This window comes from Dipodomys spectabilis, unplaced genomic scaffold (assembly GCF_019054845.1).
Source record: "Dipodomys spectabilis isolate Male_0828 unplaced genomic scaffold, ASM1905484v1 ptg000098l, whole genome shotgun sequence".
Taxonomy (NCBI): domain Eukaryota; kingdom Metazoa; phylum Chordata; class Mammalia; order Rodentia; family Heteromyidae; genus Dipodomys; species Dipodomys spectabilis.
In genome coordinates, this window is record NW_024870775.1 from 12,028,790 (window position 1) to 12,051,868 (window position 23,079).

At 49.8% G+C, this 23,079-nt stretch overlaps 1 protein-coding gene across 1 annotated transcript in view; it reads left to right on the forward strand.

The window, feature by feature from the left end:
* Positions 1–493: 493 nt before the first annotated feature.
* CUNH7orf50 (chromosome unknown C7orf50 homolog) overlaps positions 494–23,079 on the forward strand; it is a 103,794-nt gene continuing 81,208 nt past the window's right edge. The window contains exons 1-2 of the mRNA XM_042686784.1: positions 494–684; positions 6,266–6,383. Coding sequence (XP_042542718.1) covers positions 494–684; positions 6,266–6,383 — 309 coding nt within the window. The remainder of the gene's footprint in view (positions 685–6,265; positions 6,384–23,079) is intronic.

A 23,079-nucleotide genomic window follows, 5' to 3' on the forward strand; every position in this document is an offset into this window, starting at 1 on the left:
AGGGACAGTGCCCAGTCCCCAAGCTCCACGACCAGAAGAAAAAAAAAGAAGAAAAAAAAGCATTTTTTCTTTTCTTTTTGTTTTCTTTCTTTTTCTTTTCGTGGGGTTTGAGCTCTGGGCCTGGGCGCTGTCCCGGAGCTCTTCAGCTCAAGGCTGGCGCTCTACCACTTGAGCCACAGCGCCACTTCCATTTTGGGGAGTGGGGTGGTGATTAATTGGAGATGATAGTCTCTCGGGGCTTTCCTGCCTGGGCTGGCTTCGAACTGCGAACCTCAAATCTCAGCCTCCTTGTATAGTTAGGATTACAGGCGTGAGCCACTGGCGCCAGGCTCTAGTTTGCAGCTCTTGCCTGCCCGGCGCATTGCGAAACGGGCGCAAAGCGCAGCGCGGCACTCAGGCTGCCGCTCGCCACTAGCGCGCGCTCGGTCCTGGGTAAGTTGCCTTGGCAACCGGTGGCTTCCACTCCTGCCCCCGCAGCCAGAGGCGCTGAAAGATGACGCAACCACACCGCGCCAGAACTGGACCTGCAGCTGCCACTTGCCATTGGTCAGCACGAAGATGGAGTCAACGGACCACCAATGGGAGGCGCCACGCTCCTGAAGGCGGGACTGGCGCGTACCTGAAGCGCCCGGCCTGCCGGAAGCAGGTGTCGCTGCGGACCTGGGCGTATGCAGACAGGCTCAGGTAGGTAAGGGGCCGTGACTGGGCGTCGGGGGCGCCGGGACTGCCGAGGAGACCCCGAGTCCCGACGGGCGCCGCGTGTGGGCACCGGGTTACCGCCTTCCACGTGGTCCACAGAGGCCTCGGCGCGGGACCCGGTGGTCGGCACCCGCGGGAGCCCGGCGGGCGGCGAGCGGCCCCGGCTGGCCCGGTGTGGACGAGCTGAGGGCGGCCTGCAGGCCGGGGTGGGAAGGCGGCGAGCCCTAGTTGCCCGCAAAGGTGTTGGCACTCCCTTTCTCTCGTAAGCCTGTCCCGCATTTCCATCTTTCATTTATTCATCCATTCATTGAATGGCCGCTCCTTGGGTTCCTCCTGTGTGTCGTCATTGCTCTAGGCTACGGGGCCACAGCTGTGGATCAGGTGGAGACCAACGTCGGACTAAAGTCCCATCTGCTTCTAGATGGGAGAGACCACGTGGTGATGTGAACCTTTGAGAGAAAAATAACCACGGGCGGGTGGAAGGTGGAGAGGAGAAGCCGGGGAGAACATGTAAGAGAACTTGTGAGCTGGGGAAACATGTAGGCATACGCCGAAGGTGAGGGAGAGGCTGGGGCCCATTGAGGGGAAAGAAGTGGAGAGGAGGCTCCAGAGGTGGGCGCAGAGCATCAACGGGAGAGACCCTGCAGTTTCCAAGGGACACCCAGAGAAGCATTCAAGCCAAGGTGAGACTCGGATCTGACACAGATATTTTAACTCTAGAAGGGTATGGGAAATCAGCTGGAGGGGTAAGGCAGGACTAGAGATTAGTCTCAGAGAGACTGGCCTGGACCAGTGTACCCAGAGTATAGATAGTAGAGTATAGATAGTAAACACAAGTGATATTCTGGATAGCTTTTTTGCTCAAGGTTGGCGCTGTACCACTTGAGCTACAGCTCTACTTTTGGCTTTTTGCTGGTTATTTGGCGCTAAGCCTCACAGACTTGTCTGCCTGTGTTGACTTCAAACCATGGTCCTCAAGTTTCAGCCTTCTGAGTAGCTAGGATTACAGGTGTGAGCCACTGGCACCCAGTGAGTTAGGATTGTTTTATCACTTGGCTGTTTATTGAGAGGACAGACATGGAGGGGAGATGGAACAGGAGCTGTCATTGTCGTGTGTTAAGTTTGGGGTTATAGGTATGTGGGTGAGATACACAGGTATAATGTACCAAGTAAGCAGTATAGTTCTGGGAGAACTCTGAGAAGAGGCCTCACAATGGTGAAAGCTGAGCTGCTGTCACCTGGCCAAGTACCCTATGTGCCATGATCCTTAGTCACATGGTGTCCTTGTGGTAAAGTGGCTGGGGCTAGGATTCGCTTGAGTAAATGGGGTTCACTAAAGGGCAAGTTGCTCCGGAAGAGCAGTGAGAAGGCAGAGCTAAAGCTGGTGGAGATGGGGTAAGTTGCCTACAGTGATGCTGTGGTCAAGGGGAAGAGGCTATGCATTGTAAAGTGTTTGATGTGGTGTTGGGGGGAGCTTGTGGAAGTTTCTCCAAGTGCCTCTGGGTCTGCTCCAAGCCTGAAGTTGTCTCCAGAGGGTGGAGGCAGGGAGAAGTTGGAGAGAAGAGTTGGGAGAGGTGAGATGAGGCCCTGTGGGAAAGGGGCTGGAGTGGGGAACAGGATACTGTTACTGAGCCCCATTGCACAGGCAGGGGTGGCAGGTCATAGTGACTGAAAGGCAGTTGGGTTCTAGGGTGCCTTCGTTGCCCCCTGGAAGGACAGGAGGTGGGATGGCCTTCAAGCCCTAAATTAATACTCAAATAGGATGTGGGAGGGAGGGCATAGAGGAGAGCAGGATCTATGGGCTGAGTATTGGAGGCTGGGCGGTTTAGAATGTGGTTTTGGAGTAGATCAATGTGGGTGTGGGGACTCAGACTCCATTTCTGGATACCCTTCACTGAACTCTTGGAAATTTGATGGTGGGCTTTTTCTCTACCCCTGCTCCTGTACAGTCCTCTTCCTCCACCCACCCCACCCAGGGAACTTAGTCTTGTGCTGCTTTGTAGGATTTGATCCAAGTCACTTGGTGTTTTCCTGAAGGCCTGTGAGAAAACATAAGCTCTCTGACAGTGGTGAGTGGTACCACAGGTGTAGCTTATGGGTCCCAGCTCTGGCTGTAAACATACTGTCCTACTTTAAGGGTACACATGGCTTTCACCAACACGCATCTCAGCACATGTATTTTCCACATCTTTTTTTTTTTTTGTCAGTCATCGGCTTGAACTCTGGGCCTGCGCACTGTTCCCGAGCTCTTCAGCTCAAGGTGAGCACTCTGCCACTTGAGCCACAGCACCACTTCCATTTTTCTGGTGGTTAATTGGAGATAAGAGTTTCACGGCCTTTCCTTCCCAGACTGGCTTTGAACCTTAATCCTCAGATCTCAGCCTCCTGAGTAGCTAGGATTACAGGTGTGAGCCACTGGCACCCGGCTTCTTTCTTTTCTTCAAAAAAGGGCACTTGAGCATTTCCATTTTAAGTCTATGGCATTATAGCCTTTAAGAGACTAGGGAGGTGACTCGGTGGTAAAGTGCTTGCCTTGCATGCATGAGTCCCTGGGTTCGATTCCTCAGCACCACATAAACAGAAAAAGCCGGAAGTGGTGCTGTCACTCAAGTGGTAGAGAGCTAGCCTTGAGCTGAAGAGCTGAAGGACAGCGTCCAGGCCCAGAGTTCAATCCTCATGACTGACCAAAAAAAAAAAAAAAGTACATGTAGGGCTGGGAAGGTGGCTCAGTGGTAGAGTGCTTACCTTGTATGCATGAGGCCCTGGGTTTGATTCCTTAGCACTACATAAGCAGAAAAAGCCTGAACTGGTGTTGTGGCTCAAGTGATAGAGTGCTAGCCTTGAGCTGAAGAGCTGAGAGACAGTGCCCAGGCCCAGAGTTCAAGCCCCATAACCAACCAAAAAAACAAAAGTACATGTAGCTGGGTACCGACCGGGTACATGTCACTGTGGCTCAAGTGGTAGAGCGCTTGTCTTTAGCTGAAGAGCTGAGGGACAGTGCTTAGGCCCAGAGTTCAAGCCCCATGACTAACAAAAAATAAAAATGTATGTGTATTTGTAGAGTTGTGCAACTATCCCCACAACCTAATATTGGAACACTTTTCTTCCCAAAGACATTAGATTCACTTCCTGTCCTCCTTGCTGCCTTCATGCTCAGCACCCATGGGCTTCTTTCTGCTTGTATTTTACTTGAAATTATGAATATTTCCTACAGGTGGAATTATGCCATTATGTGGTTTTTCATGTCTGACCTTTCACTTAGCATGTTTTCAAGGTTCATCCATTTTATAGTTGTAGCATGTGCTAGAATTTCTTTTTGGGGGGCTGAATACTACTCCACTGTATGGTTATATCACATTTGGGCATTTAGGTTCTCTGTACTTTGTGGATAGTCTCGCATTATTGCTGTGAATATTTCCAGCTGGTCATGTGACACTTCTTTGTATTCTTTGTTTTGTACATGCATCTAAGAGTGGAATTGCTGGTAGTCAGAGGGTAGCTGCTTGTTATGAACTTCTGTTTTGTATTTTTTCTGGAACTAAGATTTGAACTCAGGGTTTTGCTTGCTTAGCTGGCACTCTTCTACTTCCATGCCTGCAGTCTGGCTTTTTGCTGGTTGGAGTTTCTCTGACTTTTTCTTCTAAGCTGGCCTTGAACCACAGTCCTCTGGAGCTCAGCCTCCTGAGTCTTTAGGATTATGAGTGTGAGCCACTGGCATCTGGCAGCTGGCATGGTTTTTGTTTGTTTGTTTTTGTTTTTAATTGAGGAACTGCCCAGATTAGTTACCAGAGTGTCTGCACCATTTTACCAGTGGTGAACGAGGCTCTAATTCCCTACCATCTCAATAATAGTTACCGTTCTTTTTTCTTTCTTTCTGGTTTTAGTTTCTTGCCACCATTTATAACATAAATTTTTTAAATTCGATATAGTACATTTTTTTCTTTTCTTCTGCTGTATATGTTTTTAGTGATCTAAAATACCAGCATGTTCACAAAGATTGACCCGTTTTCCTCCTCTGATCAGGGTTTTGGCCCAGGTTTAGTTCGTTTTTGTGTATGGTATGAGGTAGGGATCCAGATTCCCTCTCTGACACTGGCTGTTCAGTTGTCACTGCACCTCTGAATTGTCTTGGCATCTTAGTTGAAAATCAGTTAATCAAATATAAAAGTAAATGATGTTTTCTAGGACAAACATTTGTTGTCCCAAAGTTAGGAACTACTGAAAGAAACCACTCAATAACACGGAAATGTCTTTTTCTTCTTTTTCACAAATAGATTTAGCCATTCCATTTTAAAATAATATTCCCGGAATGAGTGTAGATTTAACTTTTTTCCTACCTAGTGTGTAAATATTTGCTGAACTTTTTTAGTTCTCTGATGAGGTGGCTTGGTGCCTTCAGTGCCCCTGTGTCAACAGTCCTATTCTTTCAAGATTTCTTATTATATGGCTAATTGAAATTTGGAGCCTTTGGCTTCAGATACTTTTTAAAGCAAGGCTTAATTAAAGACCATGGGGCTTAGAATTTTCTGATTCCAGAGTAGTCATCAACTTTCAGTGCACTGTAATCAGTGGCAACGCCATGCGGGGCAGGGTCCCCAGCTCATGCTCTATGCCCGCTCCTGGCTCTCTCCCAGATTTGGCCCAGGTTGGTCTCCAGGGAGGCCCAGTGCTTCTGGGTCTTTCCATTACCAACATTCTCTATTTATTTGTTTTTGGCTTTACTGGGTTTGACCTCAGATCCTCTCTCACTTGCTAGACAGTTGTGCTCTCTATCACTTGAGCCAAGTCCCTATCCCTTCTTTGCTTCAGTTATTTTTCAGGTATGGTCTCTGTTTTTGCCAGGCTGGCCTCTGATCACAATCCTACCTCTGCCTCCTGAGTAGCTGGAATGATAAGCATGGACCACTGTACCTGGCCTCTTTTATTTTTACTTATTTTTGTGCTGATACTAGGGCTTGAACTCAGGGCCTCATGCTCTTACTTGGCTTTTTTTTGTTGAAGACTGGTACTCTACCACGTGAGACACAGCTTTACTTCTGGATTTTTGCTGGTTGATTGGAGATAAGCCTCATGGACTTCTCTACCAGGCCAGCTTCCAAACATGATCCTCAGATCTCAGCTTCCTGAGTAGTGAGGATTACAAGTGTCAGTCACTGGTGCCTAGCTGTACTTGACCTCTTTTAACTTATATATATTTAGCATTTAAAAAATAAAATCCCCTAGCCGTGCTCTGGTGGTTCACACTTGTAATCCTAGATACTCAGGAGGCTGAGATCTGAGGATTGGGATTCAAAGCCAGCCCAGATAGGAAAGTCCTTGAGTCTCTTATCTTCAGTTAATCACAGAAAAGGCTGGAAGTGGTGCTGTGGCTCAAGTGGTAGAGTACTAGCCTTGAGCAAAAAGAAGCTCAGAGAGTGTCCAAGCCCAGAGTTTCAGCTGCAGGACCAGCAAAAAAAAATAAAATTTCTTTGTATTTGTGTTATTGTGGGAGTGTACTCTCCCCCTTTGTTATGATCTGTGTCCTAAGGTCTCATTTCCTCATTTAGCAGTGTGTTCTGTCTTGCAGGATGGCAAAACAGAAGAGAAAAGCTCCTCAACTGATGGAGAAAAAGAGCAAAAAGCAAAAGAAGGAAGGGGCAGCAGTAGCTGAGGTCATGCTTCATAAGCAGAAAGCCAGCTCTGAGGTAAGGCCCAGTGCCTCTGTGGTGCAGGCCTGGTACAAGCTACAGGGGGACCGTCTCAGTGTTTCCTCAGGTGGTTGTGGGACAAGAGGGCTTCAGGTAAGTGGGAGGAGCCTCTCTTCAGCTACCATGTCTACAGGCTGCTATGTGGGCCAGTGAGGGCCCAGGAGGGTAAAGCCTGCATGTGGCCTGGCCTGTGCTCTCTGGAAGAGGCTTTGGAACAGAAGGGGACATTGTTTCTTACTGTGACACATGCCAGGGGTAGGATCTGGAAACCAGAGTATGAAATCTCACATGTAATAGTGGTTGGGGTGTGGCTCAAGTGGTAAAGCACCTGGTCCTGAGATCAAACCTAGGTACTAGAAGAACTGTTCACATGTAGCACAACATGTGCTAAGAGTGTGGGGCTCCACCACTTGTTGGGTGTAAGCAGTGGAATTGAGTGGCCACGAGAATGTGCACCCTGTTCTTGTCTGTGTCACGGGCTTTGTCCCTACCCTGGGCTCTGGCCCAGCCTTCCTGTGTGATTTTTAGGTTTCACTGTGCAGTGCTTATCTGCTTAGTTCACAGTGGTGCCCTTGCTGTTCCAGCTGGTGTTTTGCAGTAGTCCACCCAGCTCAGTGGCCACACATTGTGTCCGCCAGTCGACATATGGCGAATCCCAGGAGGTGTGCAGCAGGGTGCCCCAGCGTGGTACTGGCTGGCCTCTGAGGCTTGTGCCCACATCTGGGCTGAGCCCAGTGTCCTAGCAGGACGGGGACGGGGATGGGGATGGCGATGGGGACATGGAGGGCTTCATGCTGGTGGTCGTCCTATATCCTATGTCCAGATAGATGTGTACGGTAACCTACTATTACAAATAACCAGAAAAGAAGTTTATTCTATCAGTTTTGAGACTGATGTGATTTGGGTGTGTATGTATAAATACATACATATATACATATATATACAGAACCCAGGGTCTGGTGCATAGGCAAGTGCTCCACAATTGAACCTCTTCCCCAGCCCCACAAAACACAAACTGATAGACCTGCCATTAGATGATGACTTGCTAAGGCCCTTGCCTTATCTTGGAAGGAAAGATCGGAGTAAGCATGCTGCAGTGCCACTCCAGTGTTGCCAGCTGGGCCTTTGTGTGGTACCCAAAGGGATCATTATGCTGGAATGTGCATGCCTGAATAGGAAGGCAGAGCCCCATCCCCTTGACTGGTGCCTGACCAGATTTTGCATGGTCACAGGTTGATCACTAGGACTCTGTCCATCTAGGCCACCCTGAGCATCCCTTGCACAGAACTGTTGGTTGGGCAAGGCCTATGGCATGAGAGTGGGTGGTACAGGAGGTCTGTAAAGCAGATAAGCCTGGCACCTCTGCCTCACCCTGGGCTCCCCATGGCTGTGCACCCCTGGGGACTGGCAGCTGTATGCACAAGGCACCTTGATCACATCTGCAGAGGCTCCTGGGAGACAGGGCAGCATGGCACCTGCTTCCGTGCCTTGCTAAACTCGTTTAGAAGGCCATTAAGTTCTGTTCCTAGCATTGGTTCTTCCTGGTTCCTGGATTCCAGATGGAGGGTGACGTCCCACAGCCCCTGGAGTCTCTCCCAGAGCTCCAGCCTCTGAGGGCAGAGCTGTGGTCCTTCCTCCTTTCTCAAGACTCTTCTGGTTTCCTGAAAATGATCTGCATGAATCACTGGGGAGGTTTTTAATTTATAAAACCTGTAGCTTTCTTTTCTTTCTTAGCCATCCCTCCTTGCAGCTTCCTGCATCCAGGCCCCTGACCCCTGGAAGGACTTACACAGAGGCTCTGGTTTAGGGTTGATGGGTTATATGGCCAAGGTTGAAGTTCCTGCCCAAGCCCAGAAGTGAGTGATAGGCATTCTTTTTGCTTAAGTTCAAGTTATTATTTTTTTTAATAGGTGAGTATTTTGATTACTAAAATGCATTTTGAAGTTGGGGCCATAGCTCCTACATATATAATCCCCGCTACTCAGGAGGCTGAGATCTGAGGATTTCGGTTCAAACCCAACCCGGGCAGGAAAGTCTGTAAGATTATTATCTGCAGTTAACCACCAGGAAACCAGAAGTGATGCTGTGGCTCAAAGTGGTAGATCACTAACCTTGAGCCAAAAAGCTCAGGGACAGTGCCCAGGCTCTGATTTCAAGTGATACAAGCAACAACTCCCCATCCCTGAAAAAACAAACAAAAAATTGTATTGAGACTGGGTATAGTGGTACCTACTTGCAACCCCAGCCATTCTAGAGGTAGAAGTAGGAGGATTATAGTCCATGGCCTGCCCAAGCAAAAGTGTGAGACCTATTTGAGAAAACAAACTAAAAAACAAATGGGCAGGGACATGGCTCAAGTGGTAAAGCTTCTGCCTTCCAAGTGGAAGGCCCTGGGTTCAATCCCTAGTATCAATAACAGAAGAGTAAAAGGCTGGGAATGTGGCTTAGTGGTAGAGTGCTCACGTAGCATTCATGAAACCCTGGGTTCCTCAGCACTCATAAACAGAAAAAGCCAGAAGTAGCGCTGTGTCTCAAGAGATAGAGTCTTAGTCTTGAGCAAAAGAAGCTCAGAGACAATGCCCAGGTCCTGAGTTCAAGCCCCAAGACTGGCAAAAAAAAAAAAAAAGTGAAAGTATATGTTGAGTAAGAGAAAAGATGAATGTGTTTTGCATGCTTCCTCTGGTCTCTTGGTTTGGTTTTCAGCATGGAGCTACTGGTAGATTCGCAGACTGTGTTTAGTTTTGTGATCACAGGTATTGAGAAGTGGCTTCTGGCCCCACAGAAACAGCGGGTGGTCCACTGATCTTGGGGGGCGGGGAGGCGGTTCATGGGGAGTTGTGGTTTGGCAGGCTGGCTGGCAGAGGTCACAGATGCTGTCCTTGTGGATAGAGTGCAGGAGCCTGAGTGAGTTCTCAGGCTGCCAGGCCTGCTTCTTGGTATGGTCTCTGTGACTTGGTGCTGTGGCTTGCGGGCATATTTATATCCTCAGACCCCCTTCTTGTCTTTTGGGGAGCCAGTCTTCCACCAAAGTGGAGGCTATCCTTCCCAACACAGGTGCCGACCTCTGCTGCCAGGGCGCTAGTCTCTGGTTTTCATGGGAAAGGATCAAAAGGAGGTGTCAGGCATATTTTTTAGAGGAAAAATATGGAGAACTTAGCCTAAGTGTTGGAGCAGGGTGGGTAGCAAGGCCTGGTGGAAAAGTACAACGCTGGTCCCCTCCTGTCCCCCAATGGCTGCGTGAAGCTCTGGGATCTGCTGCGTCCACTCCCAGTAATGTCTATCTGTAGAACACAGGCCTGTGTGTCCACTTCCCACAGTCCAGTGTTGTGTGCTTCTGCCAGCACAGCGGACATGTCCCCATGTCCTGGAAATTTCATCGCCCCTTGGGGAGTGGTTTCCATGGAGTCTGGTTCCACTTGGGCCTGTGGGTTCAATCTGTTAGCAGCCTAGACTGCATGGGGCTGCAGCCTTCCCTGCCCTGGTGCTGAGGTCTGGGGCGTGGCAGGGGGGGCATTTGTGGGACAATATAGGCACTTTGGGATGTCCTTGTCAGGATCGTTGCTATGGACGTCCTGCCTGTTGTCTTGGTGACTGGATTCCTGGCAGCTGGTCTTGGAAAGGGCCTGGCACTTGCTCTTTCTTCTCTTCAGTGCTTTGCAGGGGCTTCCTGGTGCTGGCAGGCTGGAGTCTACAGGATTTTCTTCCTCTGGGGTGATTCCCTGGACGGAAAGTCTCAGGCTTTGCCCTGTGCCCTGGGAAACTCTTCTGATGAGCCCAGTTACTTGAACTGAATCCTCCAGAGCCAGTTCCTGTTGCAAAGGGCTGTGAGGACTGAGATCCACCTGACCCTGCAGAGTGCCTTCCCCCCTCCCCTATCCCTGCCAAGGACATATGTCCTGGGTATCGTGTTTCTTTCCTGGACACTGAGCCACATGAAGGGAGATAACACCATGACACCAGGCCTCACCAGGTGTCTGCAGGGTGTGGACGCATCTGTAGCAGGCTAGCCTTGGCTGGCAGGAGCAGGGCTGTGAGGCAGGCAGGGCTCCTCATGGTTTCTCCAGGATGGGCCCTGTATCAACCAAGGACAGCAACATGGGGTCAGGGTTTTCAGTAGCCCCGAGATGCCAGGGCCAAGATGCAGTGCTGGGCTGGCTCTGCAGACCATAGAATAAATAGCCGGGTTACCTGTAGCCACCCAGCTGCTGGCAACAGAGCAGAGACTTATAGCTGGGTTTCCTCAGGGTGTCTGGGGTGAGGTCTGACCTGGGCAGCAGTGGCTCTGAGTGAGCTGGGGAGCACCATGTAAGGAAATATCCCCGTGCTTGTTGGCATCTGCTGCCCGTTGCTGTGACTGTTGGCCATGTGGACGGGGACCAGGTCCAGCCAGGCTGGAGTGTGTATGAGTGATGAGTGAGTGTGTAGGCAGTTGGCTGGCCAGTGGCAGTCAGTTCTCCAAGTGTAGCCTTGCTCATCCCTGCGTGGTCATGGCTCTGGAATCCTGCCCAATAGGCCTTGGGCCGTGGTGCTCACGTGGACAAGCCGTGTGGCTTTATGCTACTTCATTTTCTTTGTAAGCTTGAAAATTAGACACAAATCACATGGGCAGTTAGCCCTCAGCTTCCTATAAAACCATTAGACTGAAGCTGTGAACTTCATGGCCTTGAGAATTTTATCCAAGCCAAAACGCTTGTCCAGTGGGATTTTGCCAGAAGAGCTTCCTGCTCTAGCCAGGCTTTTGTCATCGCACCCTTGGGAGGAGTGATGGCTCGGCTGGACACACGTCTCCCTGAGTTGAACTAGCTGTGGTGGGATTACTGCCCGTCACTGCTGGACATGGGCTGGCAGGCAGCTGAGTGTAAGCTGGACATCGAGGCTGAAGAGATTCAGACTGGTGGGTCATCTTCCATGTGGGAAACAGACCTAGAGAACCTTTGTTACCCTAGGCATCTGGGCTGGCTCACCAGGTCTCTTCTCCCTGGCTCCACATTTTCCATAATTGCGGCTGAATACTAGTTCACGGTGGAATTATCTCACATGTACATCTTCCCTGGGTGGTGCTTCTTGGACATTGAGTCAGCTCTAGTTTGGGATATGTGTGTGTGCCTGTATTAGCCTTCCTGTGCCTGCTCTCCTGGGGACGTACCAGGTCTGTGCCTGCTGTGGTCATGGTGGCACAGGGGGTTCTCTGAAAACCCACCAAGCTGCTTTCTAGGGCAACTGTGTCAGCACTTGATATTGTTGTTTTAACAATGTGGGTGCAGTTGTACTGTACTACTGTACTGCGTGTGTGGTTTTAAAAACAGCTACATTGAGGAAATGTTGACACAGTAAGCTGCAGGACTTAAAGTGTGTAGTTTCTCCTTGCATTTGACAGAGGATGACTGATAGTGAACTCTTACATTCTGAAGTTGTCTTTCATCACATGTTCAACTCTCTTCCCTGTTTTTGTTTTGTTTTGTTTTGTTTTGTTTTGCTAGTCCTGGGCTTAAATTCTGGGCCTGGGTGCTATCCCTGAGATTCTGTTTCTCAAGGATAGTGCTTTTGGGGCTGGGAAGGTGGCTCAGTGATAGAGCTCTTGCCTTGCATGCTTGAGGCCCTGGGTTCGATTCCTCAGCACCACATAAGCAAAAAAGAAAAAAAGCCGGAAGTGGTGCTGTGGCTCAAGTGGTAGAGTGCTAGCCTTGAGCTGAAGAGCTGAGGGACAGCGCCCAGGCCCAGAGTTCAGGCCCTACGACCAGACCCAAAAAAAAAAAAAAAAGGATACTACTCTACCACTTCAGCCATAGCACCACGTCCAGCTTTTTCTGAGTAGTTTTTAGGAGATAAAGAGTTTCATGGACTCTGCTGGGCTGGCTTCAAACCCTGATCCTCAGATCTTAGCCTCCTGAGTAGATAGGATTACAGACTTGAGCCATCTGCATCTGCCTCTTCTGTTGTTGTTTTTTTTTTTTGTCGGTCGTGGGGCTTGAACTCTGGGCTTGGGTGCTGTTCCTGCGCTCTTCAGCTCAAGGTGAGCACTCTACCGCTTGAGCCACTTCTGGTTTTCTAGTGGTTTGTTGGAGATAAGAGTCTCATAGACTTTTCTGCCCAGCCTGGCTTTGAACCATGATCCTCAGATCTCAGCCTTCTGAGTAGCTAGAATTACAAGCGTGAGCCACTGGTGCCTGGCTCTCTTCCCTGGTTTGAATGATTCTGATTTATTTTAATAAAACGATTAAAATAGGGAGAAATGGAGAAGAGAGAGAAACCTTTCCTGTTCCCCTTGCTGCAAATGGGAGTAAAAGATTCCTTCTGAATTCTTTAGTTTTTAAAAAGTATGTTTAATTGTCCAGTAGAATAAGCATCTTTGAGTTGTCTCTTTGGACAGTATTCTTGACTATCACATTTGTTTGTTGTTGGTGATGGGAATGGAACCCCAGGTCTCACAGCACTCAGCCAATCCCCAGCCCTGAGTGTATTTTCTTGGTTATTGGATTTCATCTTTGGTGAGTAGTCGAGGCTGTACTGAATGTCATTTAAGGAGGTGGGGTGGTTTTCTCTGGACATCTGGTCTGATTGTTACAATCATTCTCAGGTACTTGAGAGTTTGCTCTTTTCTGGGACATGTTATACAAGTTCTTGCTGGTGGATAGAGACCTTTCGATAACTATGGATATTCACCTTCTCTGATAACCATGTGGAATGTTCTAGTCTGTAAGTGGAAATAGAGTTTTAGGTACATGAGTGCCTGTTGCTAGGGTTTGGATCTCCAGAGACCCCCCCTAAAGGCCCATTTGTTAAATAAAGGCTTTGTTCTACTAGCTCATGCCTGTAATCCTAGCTACTCAGGAGGAAAACATCTGAGGATTTAGGTTTGAAGCCAGCTGGGGCAGGAAAGTCCATGAGACTCTTATTTCCAGTTAACCAGCTAAAAGCCAGAAGTAGAGCTGTGGTTCAAGTGGTAGAGTGCTAGCCTTGAGCGAAGAAGCTAAGGTTTCCTAGACCCTGAGTTCAAGGCCCAGGATTAGCGTGTGCACCCGCACGCGCACGTGCACGGACACACACACACACAGAGCTTTGTCCCCAGGATGGCACTTTGGGGAGGTGGTGAAACCTTTAAGAGGTGGGGCCTTATGGGAGGTCTTGGAGTCATTAGATCTTTCTGAAGAGGAGGAAGTGCGACTTTGGCTTGTCCTTGTCTTTTGCTTCTTGGCTGTGAGGGAGCCCTTTTGCTTTCCCATGCACAGTGGATGCTTAATTGTAAAGGCACGTATCTTTTGGCCTGTAGTGTCTTGAAGGTTAAGCATTGTTGGAGAAGCCAGAGACTTCAAGGTATCACCAGCGTCTCTGCTTCTCGTGTCATGACTATAGTCCCTGTGACCCAGTGCTTATGTGTACACAGTATACACAGAGCAGGGCTTTCTGTGGAGGCACCCAAAGCTTAATACCAGTCATGGCTGCTACAGAGATGCTCAGGGGTGGAGCTCTCTCCTTAGGCCCTCCACCTTGGTGGGTCGCCAGGCTTTGATTTCCTTTTCCCCTTGCCCCGTGGGCCCCCAACGGCTATGTTCAAATGTCCAATACCTGTGGCTGCCCGGGACAGACTGCATTCCTGACTGCATTCCTGCCTCAGCTAACCTTATGATTCTTGTCTGTGAATTGGAGGCTTTCTGACAGTGGTTGGCTCTTCTGGTTTGGCTATTGTTTTGGTCACAATGCCTCTCTCTGGTCAGAGTATGTCTCAATTGGGGTTTGGTTAGCTTCTGTGTGAAGGGTATCTAGAATGTGTTCTAGATTCTGTGGCCCTGAGTTGGATCACAGTCCTCCTGCCCTGCCATTTTCTGCAGTAGCAGCCTACAGTGCACAAGCGTGGGGCCAGAGCCGGGCTGTAGGCATTTGTCCATCACAGATGACTATGGGCTCATCTGCGCTGGGCTCTGTGGTTTGAATTCCCAGCTCACCAAAGCCACACTCCCACCTTGCCTGCACCTTTGGCCCACAGCCCAGTCTCACCTCCTGCTGTGTAGGTGCCTCTCAGGCAGCCTGAGTTTCCAGGAAAAGTTGCTGGCAGCACTTTGATGGAAGGACACCTGGCTATGTGAGCGGGGCTGTGAGCATCAGGCTGCACTCGGTGACTGGCAGGACTTGGCTTCCTATAAAGTACCAAGGGCTGTGTCACTGCTGCAGTGGAAAGGTGGCCTTGGCACTGGGGCTCAGGGCCGGCAGGCTAAGCATGCAGCCATGTCCATCTGAGCATCAGAGACTAACATAAGCCTTGTGTCTTCTTTTTTTTGGGGGGGGGTCCGGTCCTGAACTCTGGGCCTGGGCGCTGTCCCTCAGCTCTTCAGCTCAAGGCTAGCGCTCTACCACTTGAGCCACAGCGCCACTTCCGGCTTTTTTCTTTTTGCTTATGTGGTACTGAGGAATCAAACCTAGGGCCTCAGGCATGCAAGGCAAGCGCTCTACCACTGAGTCACCTTCCCAGTCCCGCCTTGTGTCTTCTTGATGGTTGTACATGGCCAGGTTTTTGTGGAGATTCCATGTACTCCAGAGACTGGACAGCCTGCCCCTCCCCCAGGGCTGTGTCCCTAGCTTTCTGGCCTCCTGCTTCTTCTGTCTCTTGGGAAGGCTACTGGCTGATTTCCCGGTGGCTGCTTAGTGAGTTTAATGAGTAGAATCCTGGACAAAGGATCCTTGACGTCTTCAGGGAGCCTGGTCACGGAATCAGAGACTGGCAGAGCTGCTTAACTGGAGTGCCCTGGACTTTGGCTGCCCACAAGGGCAAAGCTTTCCTGAGGATGAGGAGGACTGTGGTGCTTTGAAGCCACTTTGCCCCCTCACATTGCTGCCCAACTGAGAGGTGTTACGATAGAGCCTACTAGCAGAGGTAACAGGGAAGAGCTGCTCCCTGTGCCCTTTGCTGGCTCTGAGATACATGTGTCACAGGAGGTTCCTATAGCATTTCTGTGCCACTCAAGGGCTCTTCAGGATGACAGCCACCCACTGGGTGCCTGTCTCCTGGTCACTGAGTGCTGGCCTGAGGAGGGAGGGTGGCCCACACCTGCCTGGTGAGCAGGACAGGGCCATTGGGTGCTTGCCCTCATTGTCTCCTAAGTCTAGTAGAGGAGAACCTATTAGCCTTTGGCCCAGTGTTCTGGAATGATGTTGTGTGCCTCATGGCCTAGAGCAGTGTCAAGACCAGGACAGAACTGTCATGCAGCTCCCAAGTGTGTATGTATGCACTATATGTGTGTAAGTGTATGAGTGTATTATGCACACATGTTTTAGTGTGTATTTTGCATGAATATATGTATATGAAAGAGAGAGAGAGAGAGTGTGTGTGTGTGTGTGTGTGTGTATACATTTCGAGTGTTCTCTTATACCTGTTGATTTCTGAACCACTATTGTTAAGATATACTGGCAGCGTCCCCTCCACAACTATGAGGGAAGGAAGGACATTGGGGTTGCAGTAGTTGGTAGTCTGTGACTCAGGCTGCTATGGCCATTCATGAGGCTCAGTTCTCATTTCTCAGTTCCCCACGTGCTTGTAGGCTGTATCATATGTGCACATGGGTTTTCTAGAAGCTGCCATTGTTTTCCAAGGTGCTGCTCCACTTCCCATCCCTGCCCCGAGTTGCCCCCTCTGCTATACAGCGTGTGGGCCTGGAGATGTCACAGGCTCATTTTAGCCATCCCAGAGGGCATGGCTAAACACAAGACAGCCAGCTGTTGTCCTAGAAGTCAGGACAGTCACAAGTTGCATTACCTTTACAAGGCTCCCTGGTAAGTGCTCCTAATTTCCATTTCCAGGACACACTGGTGGCCTAGAATGGGGGACTTGCCTGGCTTTATGCCAGTGGCCAATGTGCCTTTATAACAGACCAGAGGAGCTTTCCTGCATGATTTGGTATAGGCAGGTGGAGGTGGGCCAAGGACCCTGGTGGGAAGCAGGCAGGCCTCCTGTGTCCTCCTTCTGCCTTTGCACACGTGCTGGCTCCGATTCCTAGCTTGTTGGCTGGAGGCTGACCAGCTTTTCTCACTGTCATGTGAGTCTGACAGCTCTCACTCCAGGCCAAGGAAAACAGGACCCGCCTGCCCATCCCCCCTGTCCAGCTGCACTCCTGTGGGTTTCGCTGCTCTACTTGCTGCTGTGGGCTGGAGAGAGGCTGGTGAGCCTTCCTTCTTTGTGGCCAGCAGAAAAGAACTCAGCAAATGTAATTTTAAACAGTAATGTTTGTTTTTCTGAGTTGTACATGATCCATGTAAAAAAAAATTAGCAAACACAGAAAAATGTGTAGGAGAAACAGGAAAGTCAGGATGTCCCTACCCCCTGAGGCACTGCAGTCACCTCCAGGTTATATCTTCTTAGGCCTTTGCTGTGGCCTGAGCAGGAAGGTGCATGCACCTGGGTTCCAGTGGGAACCAGGTGCCCCTTGTGGCATTTGCCTCCTAGCCTGTGCAGGGTCCCTGGTGCCCGTTCCCGCCCTTCCCCTTGGGTTATGTGCTTCAGACCCAGAAGGAGGCCCAGGAGGTATAGGGTCTTGGCTACTATGTTGTCTCCATCTGGGCAGATGTTGTCTTAGAGGCGGGAGTGGGCAGTGGTGCTCAGTAGGAGTGGGCCTGAGACCAGGCTGCTGCTCAGGGAAGCAGAGACCATTCCATCCTGTAGCTGGAGTAGCTCCATCTCTTCACACTGTGCCTGACTTCCAATGTTGTGTCCCCACCCATGGTGCAATAGGAGAAGGAACCTCTGTATGGGTTTTCAGTGGAATTCCTTCCCCCTTCTGAGTGTGGCCCAATCAGTGCTAGACCTTCTTCTACATTTCCTAGATCCTCGGCCACCTTGTTTTGCCTCAGTGGCCAGGGCTTGTGTCACTGTGTATGAAGGAACTGGGGAGAGGTCAGCTGTCATGCTGTGTGCATAGGTTCCGTGTCTGCCCATCACAGCAAGAGCCATACGGGGTGATGCGGGCTGCTCAGGGAAGTGGGAAGGATAGGGCTGCCTGGCAGACAGGGTGCTTTGCTAGTGTCTAGACCAAAAATCAGAGTATTAGGAGCAGACAAGGTTCAGGGTAAGGCTGATGGTCCTTGGCTGTGCTCTAAGTTTTGTTGCCTGTGACAGGCCTGTGACTATGGCAGCCATGTTATTTCTCACTGCTGGGAAGTACCTTCATGGCCAGCAGGCAAGGTAGTTGCGGGACAGATGCCCAGCTGGAGAACTAGGGGATAGATAGGGCACTAAATGTAAGGCCTCTGTGTGCTCTCAGCAGAGAAGGCTCACTGAAAAGTCTTAGCCAATTTATGAGATCAAAATGCTTAAAAATAATCATTGTAAAAGTGTAAAGAGTATACATATGTAGAACTCAGGTCAAGCTGAGCGCTGGTGGCTCACACCTGAGGTTGAGATCTGAGGATCGCAGTTCAAAGCCAGCCCAAGCAGGAAAGTCCATGAGACTCTTAAATAAACCACTCAGAAAACCAGAGTGGTGCTGTGACTCAAGTGACAGAGTGCTAGCCTTGTGCTGAAGAGCTGAGGGACAGTGCTCAAGCCCAGAGCTCAAGCCCCATAACCACCCCCCCCCAAAAAAAAAAAAAGAACTTGGGTCAGTATGGTGGATTGGGTAACATGGGAGACATTATTTATTTATTTATTTATTTGATTGGTCATTGGGCTTGAATTCTGGGTGTGGGCACTGTTCCTTAGCTCTTCAGCTCAAGGTGAGTGCTTTACCACTTCAACCACAGCGTCATTTCCGATTTTCTGATGGTTAATTGGAGATGAGTCTCACTGACTTTCTTGCCCAGGCTGGCTTTGAACCGCTAGCTATCTTCAGATCTCAGCCTCCTGAGTAGCTAGGATTACAGGTGTGAGCCACTGGCACCCGGCAGGAGGCATTTTTTTTCTCTTCAGACAGATAGTACACTAGGAGAAACAACAGAATGGTTAAACATACTGAGCCCCAACTCTAGAAATAAAGATAGCACTTTGTGGAAGCCCCCAGCCTCAAAGCCATTCACAGTGGGGACAGTTCTCACAAGGACCTCCCAGATGCCCTTGGGGCATTTGGTGGAACTGAGTTCCCATCCCAAAAGCCAAACATCTCTACTCTCACCATGACTGTTGGTCCAAGTCTGGAGGCAGAGGCTTTGCTAGCTGAAGTCTTTCCTTTCCTCCACCAGTGCAGTCCAGGGGAGAAGCAGACAAGCAAAGGTGTTCCTGTTGTTGGCTGGTCTTGTTGGCATCCTTGTTGCTTAGCAGGTCAGCTACCTTGCTGCCTGAGAGGCAGGGTGCTGGCAGGGCCACTGTTAGATTTTGTGTTTTAGCTTAGTTGACCATGTGTAGAGCCTGGTCCTCTTATGCGTTCTGATCCCTATTCTCACTGGATCCGGGTCCAGTAAGCCTGTATTGCATGCCTTTAAGCATCCTGAATATGACCAGGCCTCCCTTCTTATACCCGCTCTCCTGGCTTCCGTCCTGTCTACTCTTGCCTCATAAGGCAGACCATTTACTTCCAGGAATGCAGGTTGAGCTCCTTTTTGTACCTGGCCCTGGCCTGTCTCCCTCCCACCTCCCATCTGTCCTTCACTTAACATCATCCTCATTGCTGCCACTCCAGCTCTGCCATGCATGGTGCCTGGGGCACATGCACAGTCTCCAGGAGACTCCTGAACTGAATGGATTCTGGGGGTCATTCTGGCTGTGGTGTGATTGCCCTCTGATGCATCTTGGAATCTGCAGGAAGTCGAGTATCCACACATCTGTGCTCTGTAATGTTATAGGAGGCTCTGATGAACAAGAGCTTGCCCCCTGCCCAGGCTCTGATGCATGTCTGCTGGCGGATGGGATGGGCTCTCCCTAACTTTTTGCCTGGGTTTCCCTCAAACCAAAGCTACCTAAATAGCCTGAATTACAGACATGCACCACTGTACTTGTCGTGTGTGTGTGTGTGTGTGTGTGTGTGTGTGTGTGTGTGAGAGCGCGCACGTGCATGCATATATGCATGTGTGCATCCTGGCACTGGTGCTTGAACTCAGGGCCTAGGCACTGTTCCTTAGCTTTTTTTGCTCAAGACTGGTCCTCTACCATATGAATTAATCAAAGCTTCATTTCCCTGGGATGTATATGTGTGTGTGTGTGTGTGTGTGTGTGTGTGTGTGTGTTTGAGAGAGAGAGAGAGTGTGTGTGAGTGAGTGTTCAGGGAATGGAACTTTTTGAATGCTAGACAAGTATTCTACCACCAAGCCACACCCTCAATCCCCTCCCCCACATTTTTTGAGTTAGGGGTTTCTCCATGTTGCCCTGGTTAGTTTTGAATTTGTATGCTCAAGTGATCCTCCTGCCCTAGCCTCTTAATAGCTGGGACTATAGTTGATACTACCAGGTCCAGCTTGACGTCACTTACTTAATTCTACCCCTTTTTAAAAATAAAAACACTCTCATTGTAAAAATACAGAAAACATGGAAAAGTTTAGAAAGAAAAGCACTTGGTATGTTTCAGCATATTTATAATTTTTTCCTGAGCATTTTCAAAGGCAGGCATGGGTGGCCTTCAGGTTGCATACAGAGCTTTGTGCAGTGACCTGGGTAGTGGCTGAGGTCAAACTCTCACATCCTCCAAAAACTGGTGTTTTTGAAACTAGTCCATGAGCTTCCAAGGTGACCGTTAGGCCACAGTGGGGACCTTGTCTCAAGTTGTTATCTTAGATGACCAGGATGAGTCCCTAGCCTTTGGGTGGGAAGCCTGTCCCATACTGATGAATGGGCCAGAGCCTAGGTCCCTAGACTGCAGTTCTGTCCCCATGGCTTGCTTGCCTGCCTGCTGTTACGTGTGTGTGCTGTGGAGTCAGTCATTGGTGATTTGCATTTGTAGGTCATGGTGCACATTTGGTATTCTAGTGAAGGTCACATTTTGCTCCCAAGGTGCTGAGAGCTGGTTGGGGATGTATGTGTTTCTTCCCAGGGCATTGTGCAGTGCTGGGTGTGCCTTACTTATGACTGTTTCATATTGGTCTCCCATGGGTCTCTATGCTGACAAAATAGAAACATGCAGGTGTATACATCTGCCTTGGCCCAGCCTCCGGTGAGGATTCTTTCTCTGACTGCTTAGGGGAAGCCTTTGAGGGTGCTGTGTCAGCCTGGAGAGCTGTCACTGTGCGTTTCATTGTGCCCACTGTGACACTCAAGGGGTGATGGTCACCAGCCCACCAGTGTGCTCAGGGAAACTGTCCTGCTTGGGGTGTGAATTCCCAGAATGGAGACATCGGGCTGCATATTTGCACAATCCTTTCAGACTCATTCTTGAAATGGCATGGAAAGATTTCCCAGGGTGGAGTAGCCGCAGCTGGGAAAACACTCATGGCTTTGAAGATGTTTTCCCAGGCACCGAGCGCGCATCTCCTGCTGTTCGGAGCACGGAGTGCGTCTGGCTTTACTTACTGAGCTTCTGGGACAGTTAATGGCAGAACTCAGCCTTTTCCTCAGAAAGCTGTATGGTCTCCTGTCAGGAGCACTGAGGGGGATAGGTTACTAATACCCAGGCCCAAGTGAGAAGCTGGGTTGGGGAGGGGCAGAGAGGGGGTGTGCATCAGCTGTTAAAAAGCCCCGAGAGGCTATCTACTGTCACAGGTGGACAGCTTTCATTCTGTGCTCAGAAACACTTGTGCAATGAGTCACTTTTGATGTAGTGCCCAGCTGAATGCATGGCCTCACATCCATACAGCCCCACCTGGATGCATGTCCTCACCTCACAGCCCTGCCCAAGTGTGTGTCACTTCCTGACAGCCCCACCTCTGCTCAGGAAATACAGCAACCTCTGTGGGCCGGCTAGGAGAACACAGTGGTCATGGGCCACCCCAGTCAGCTCTGACAGAGCCTGTGTAGAGTGCAGGGCGGAGGAAGCCCTGTGCCAGGGCTGGACTCCCCAGGCCACACTGAGGCCCATCCCTGCTGCCTACAGTTATGCCAACCTGGAGGTGCCGGCCTTGGCCATATGGGCCAGGGAGCCACAATACAAGTTCTGGATTGGGGTGAATCCTGGCACTCCTGTGTCCTGCCTCTGGCATAAGGACAGTCTCCATGAAGCAGTGTGTGCAGTCTCCATGAGGCTGGTAGTACTTGCATGAGGTGAGCCATAAATATTCTGCATTCTTAAACATTAAGCCACAAGTGAAACTGTGGGCTGAATTCCCAAGCCTTGGCTTCCCACTAGGAACTCCAGCCTCATTAAGTCTCACTGGCACAAACCTGATGACAGCGAGCTGAGATGCAAGTTAGGGTCACTTGAGGGTGGCCTCCTTAGCCTCTGTGGTTCTCAGATGCTTTGCTTCGTAGCCACTGTAGCACGGGGTGGCCACTGCCTGTTTTCTAGAAATCTGCCGCCTGTATTATTATTATTGTTGTTGTTTTTGTTTTGTTATTGTTATTGTTATTGGTGGTGGTCGTGGCGCTTGAACTCTGGGCTTGGGTGCTGTCCCTGCACTCTTCAGCTCAAGGCAAGTGTTCTACCACTTGAGCCACTGTACCACTTCTGGTTTTCTAGTGGTTTATTGGAAATAAGAGTCTCATGGACTTTCCTGCCTGGGCTGGCTTTGAACCGTGATCCTCAGATCTCAGCCTCCTGAGTAGCTAGGCTTACAGGTGTGAGCCACCATCAGTGCCTGGCTAATGCCTACTGAATTATAACTCCCGCTTTACCAACAGCTACTATTCCTCTCACGGTTTGCATCTGAGATACCCACCAAGATGGAGCTTTCACCCTGGCCCATGCGGGGGTTCCTTCAATGGTTCACCATCAAACTTGGCTTTCGTTGCCTGTGTGACTATGTGCAGAGGATTGCCAACAATGGTGGCCTGCAGTGGCTGAGGCTCACAGAGCCACTGCTTGTGGGCCAGGAGGCACTTAGAAATGCAGGTCATTTGGGCACCCACAGAAACATCCACCCCTATGACCTGTGTGTGGTATCCACACATTTTATGTAGAAAGATGTTTCATCCATGGGAGGTGTAGATCAGGAGGATCGAAGTTTGAGGCCAGCCTGGGTAAAAAGTAAGACTGGTATCTGAACAAATAAGCCAGATGTAGTGGTATACATCTATAATATAGCTTGGAAAGTGTACATAGGTGGATCAAAGTTTGAGACTGACCCAAAAGAAAAACTGGAGCTAGGAATGTTACTTACTGGTAGAGTGCCCACCTAGCATGCACGAAGCCCTAGGTTTGATTCCTCAGTACCATGTAAACAGAAAAAGCCAGAAGTGGTACTGTGGCTCAAGTGGTAGAATGCTGGCTTTGAGCAAAAGAAACTCAGGGACAGAGCGCAGGCCCTGAGTTCAAGTCCCAGGACTGGCAAAAAAAAAAAAAAAAAAAGGAACAAAGAAAAGAAAAAGCAAAAAGGACTGGATTTGTAGCTCAAATATTGGAGTATCTGTTTAGCAAGCATGAGGCCCTGAGTTCAAGCCCTAGTACTGCCAAAAAAAGAGTTACTTTCTAGAAGAGTGGTGAGTGACACATGGGGCACGCGCACCTAGTTTGTGCGCATATGTCTGTCTGCATGTGTAGCTTGGGGGTCCCACTTGGGGTATCTCATATAGTTGGTGGGCTTCCTATGTCCTTCCTGGCCTGTGAGCTGGGCTGCAGCCTGCCCTGACAGGTTGTCCAGGTTCCCGGCGCCAGGGCTTTCAGTTCCAAGTCCCTAGTTGCCTCCTGGATCC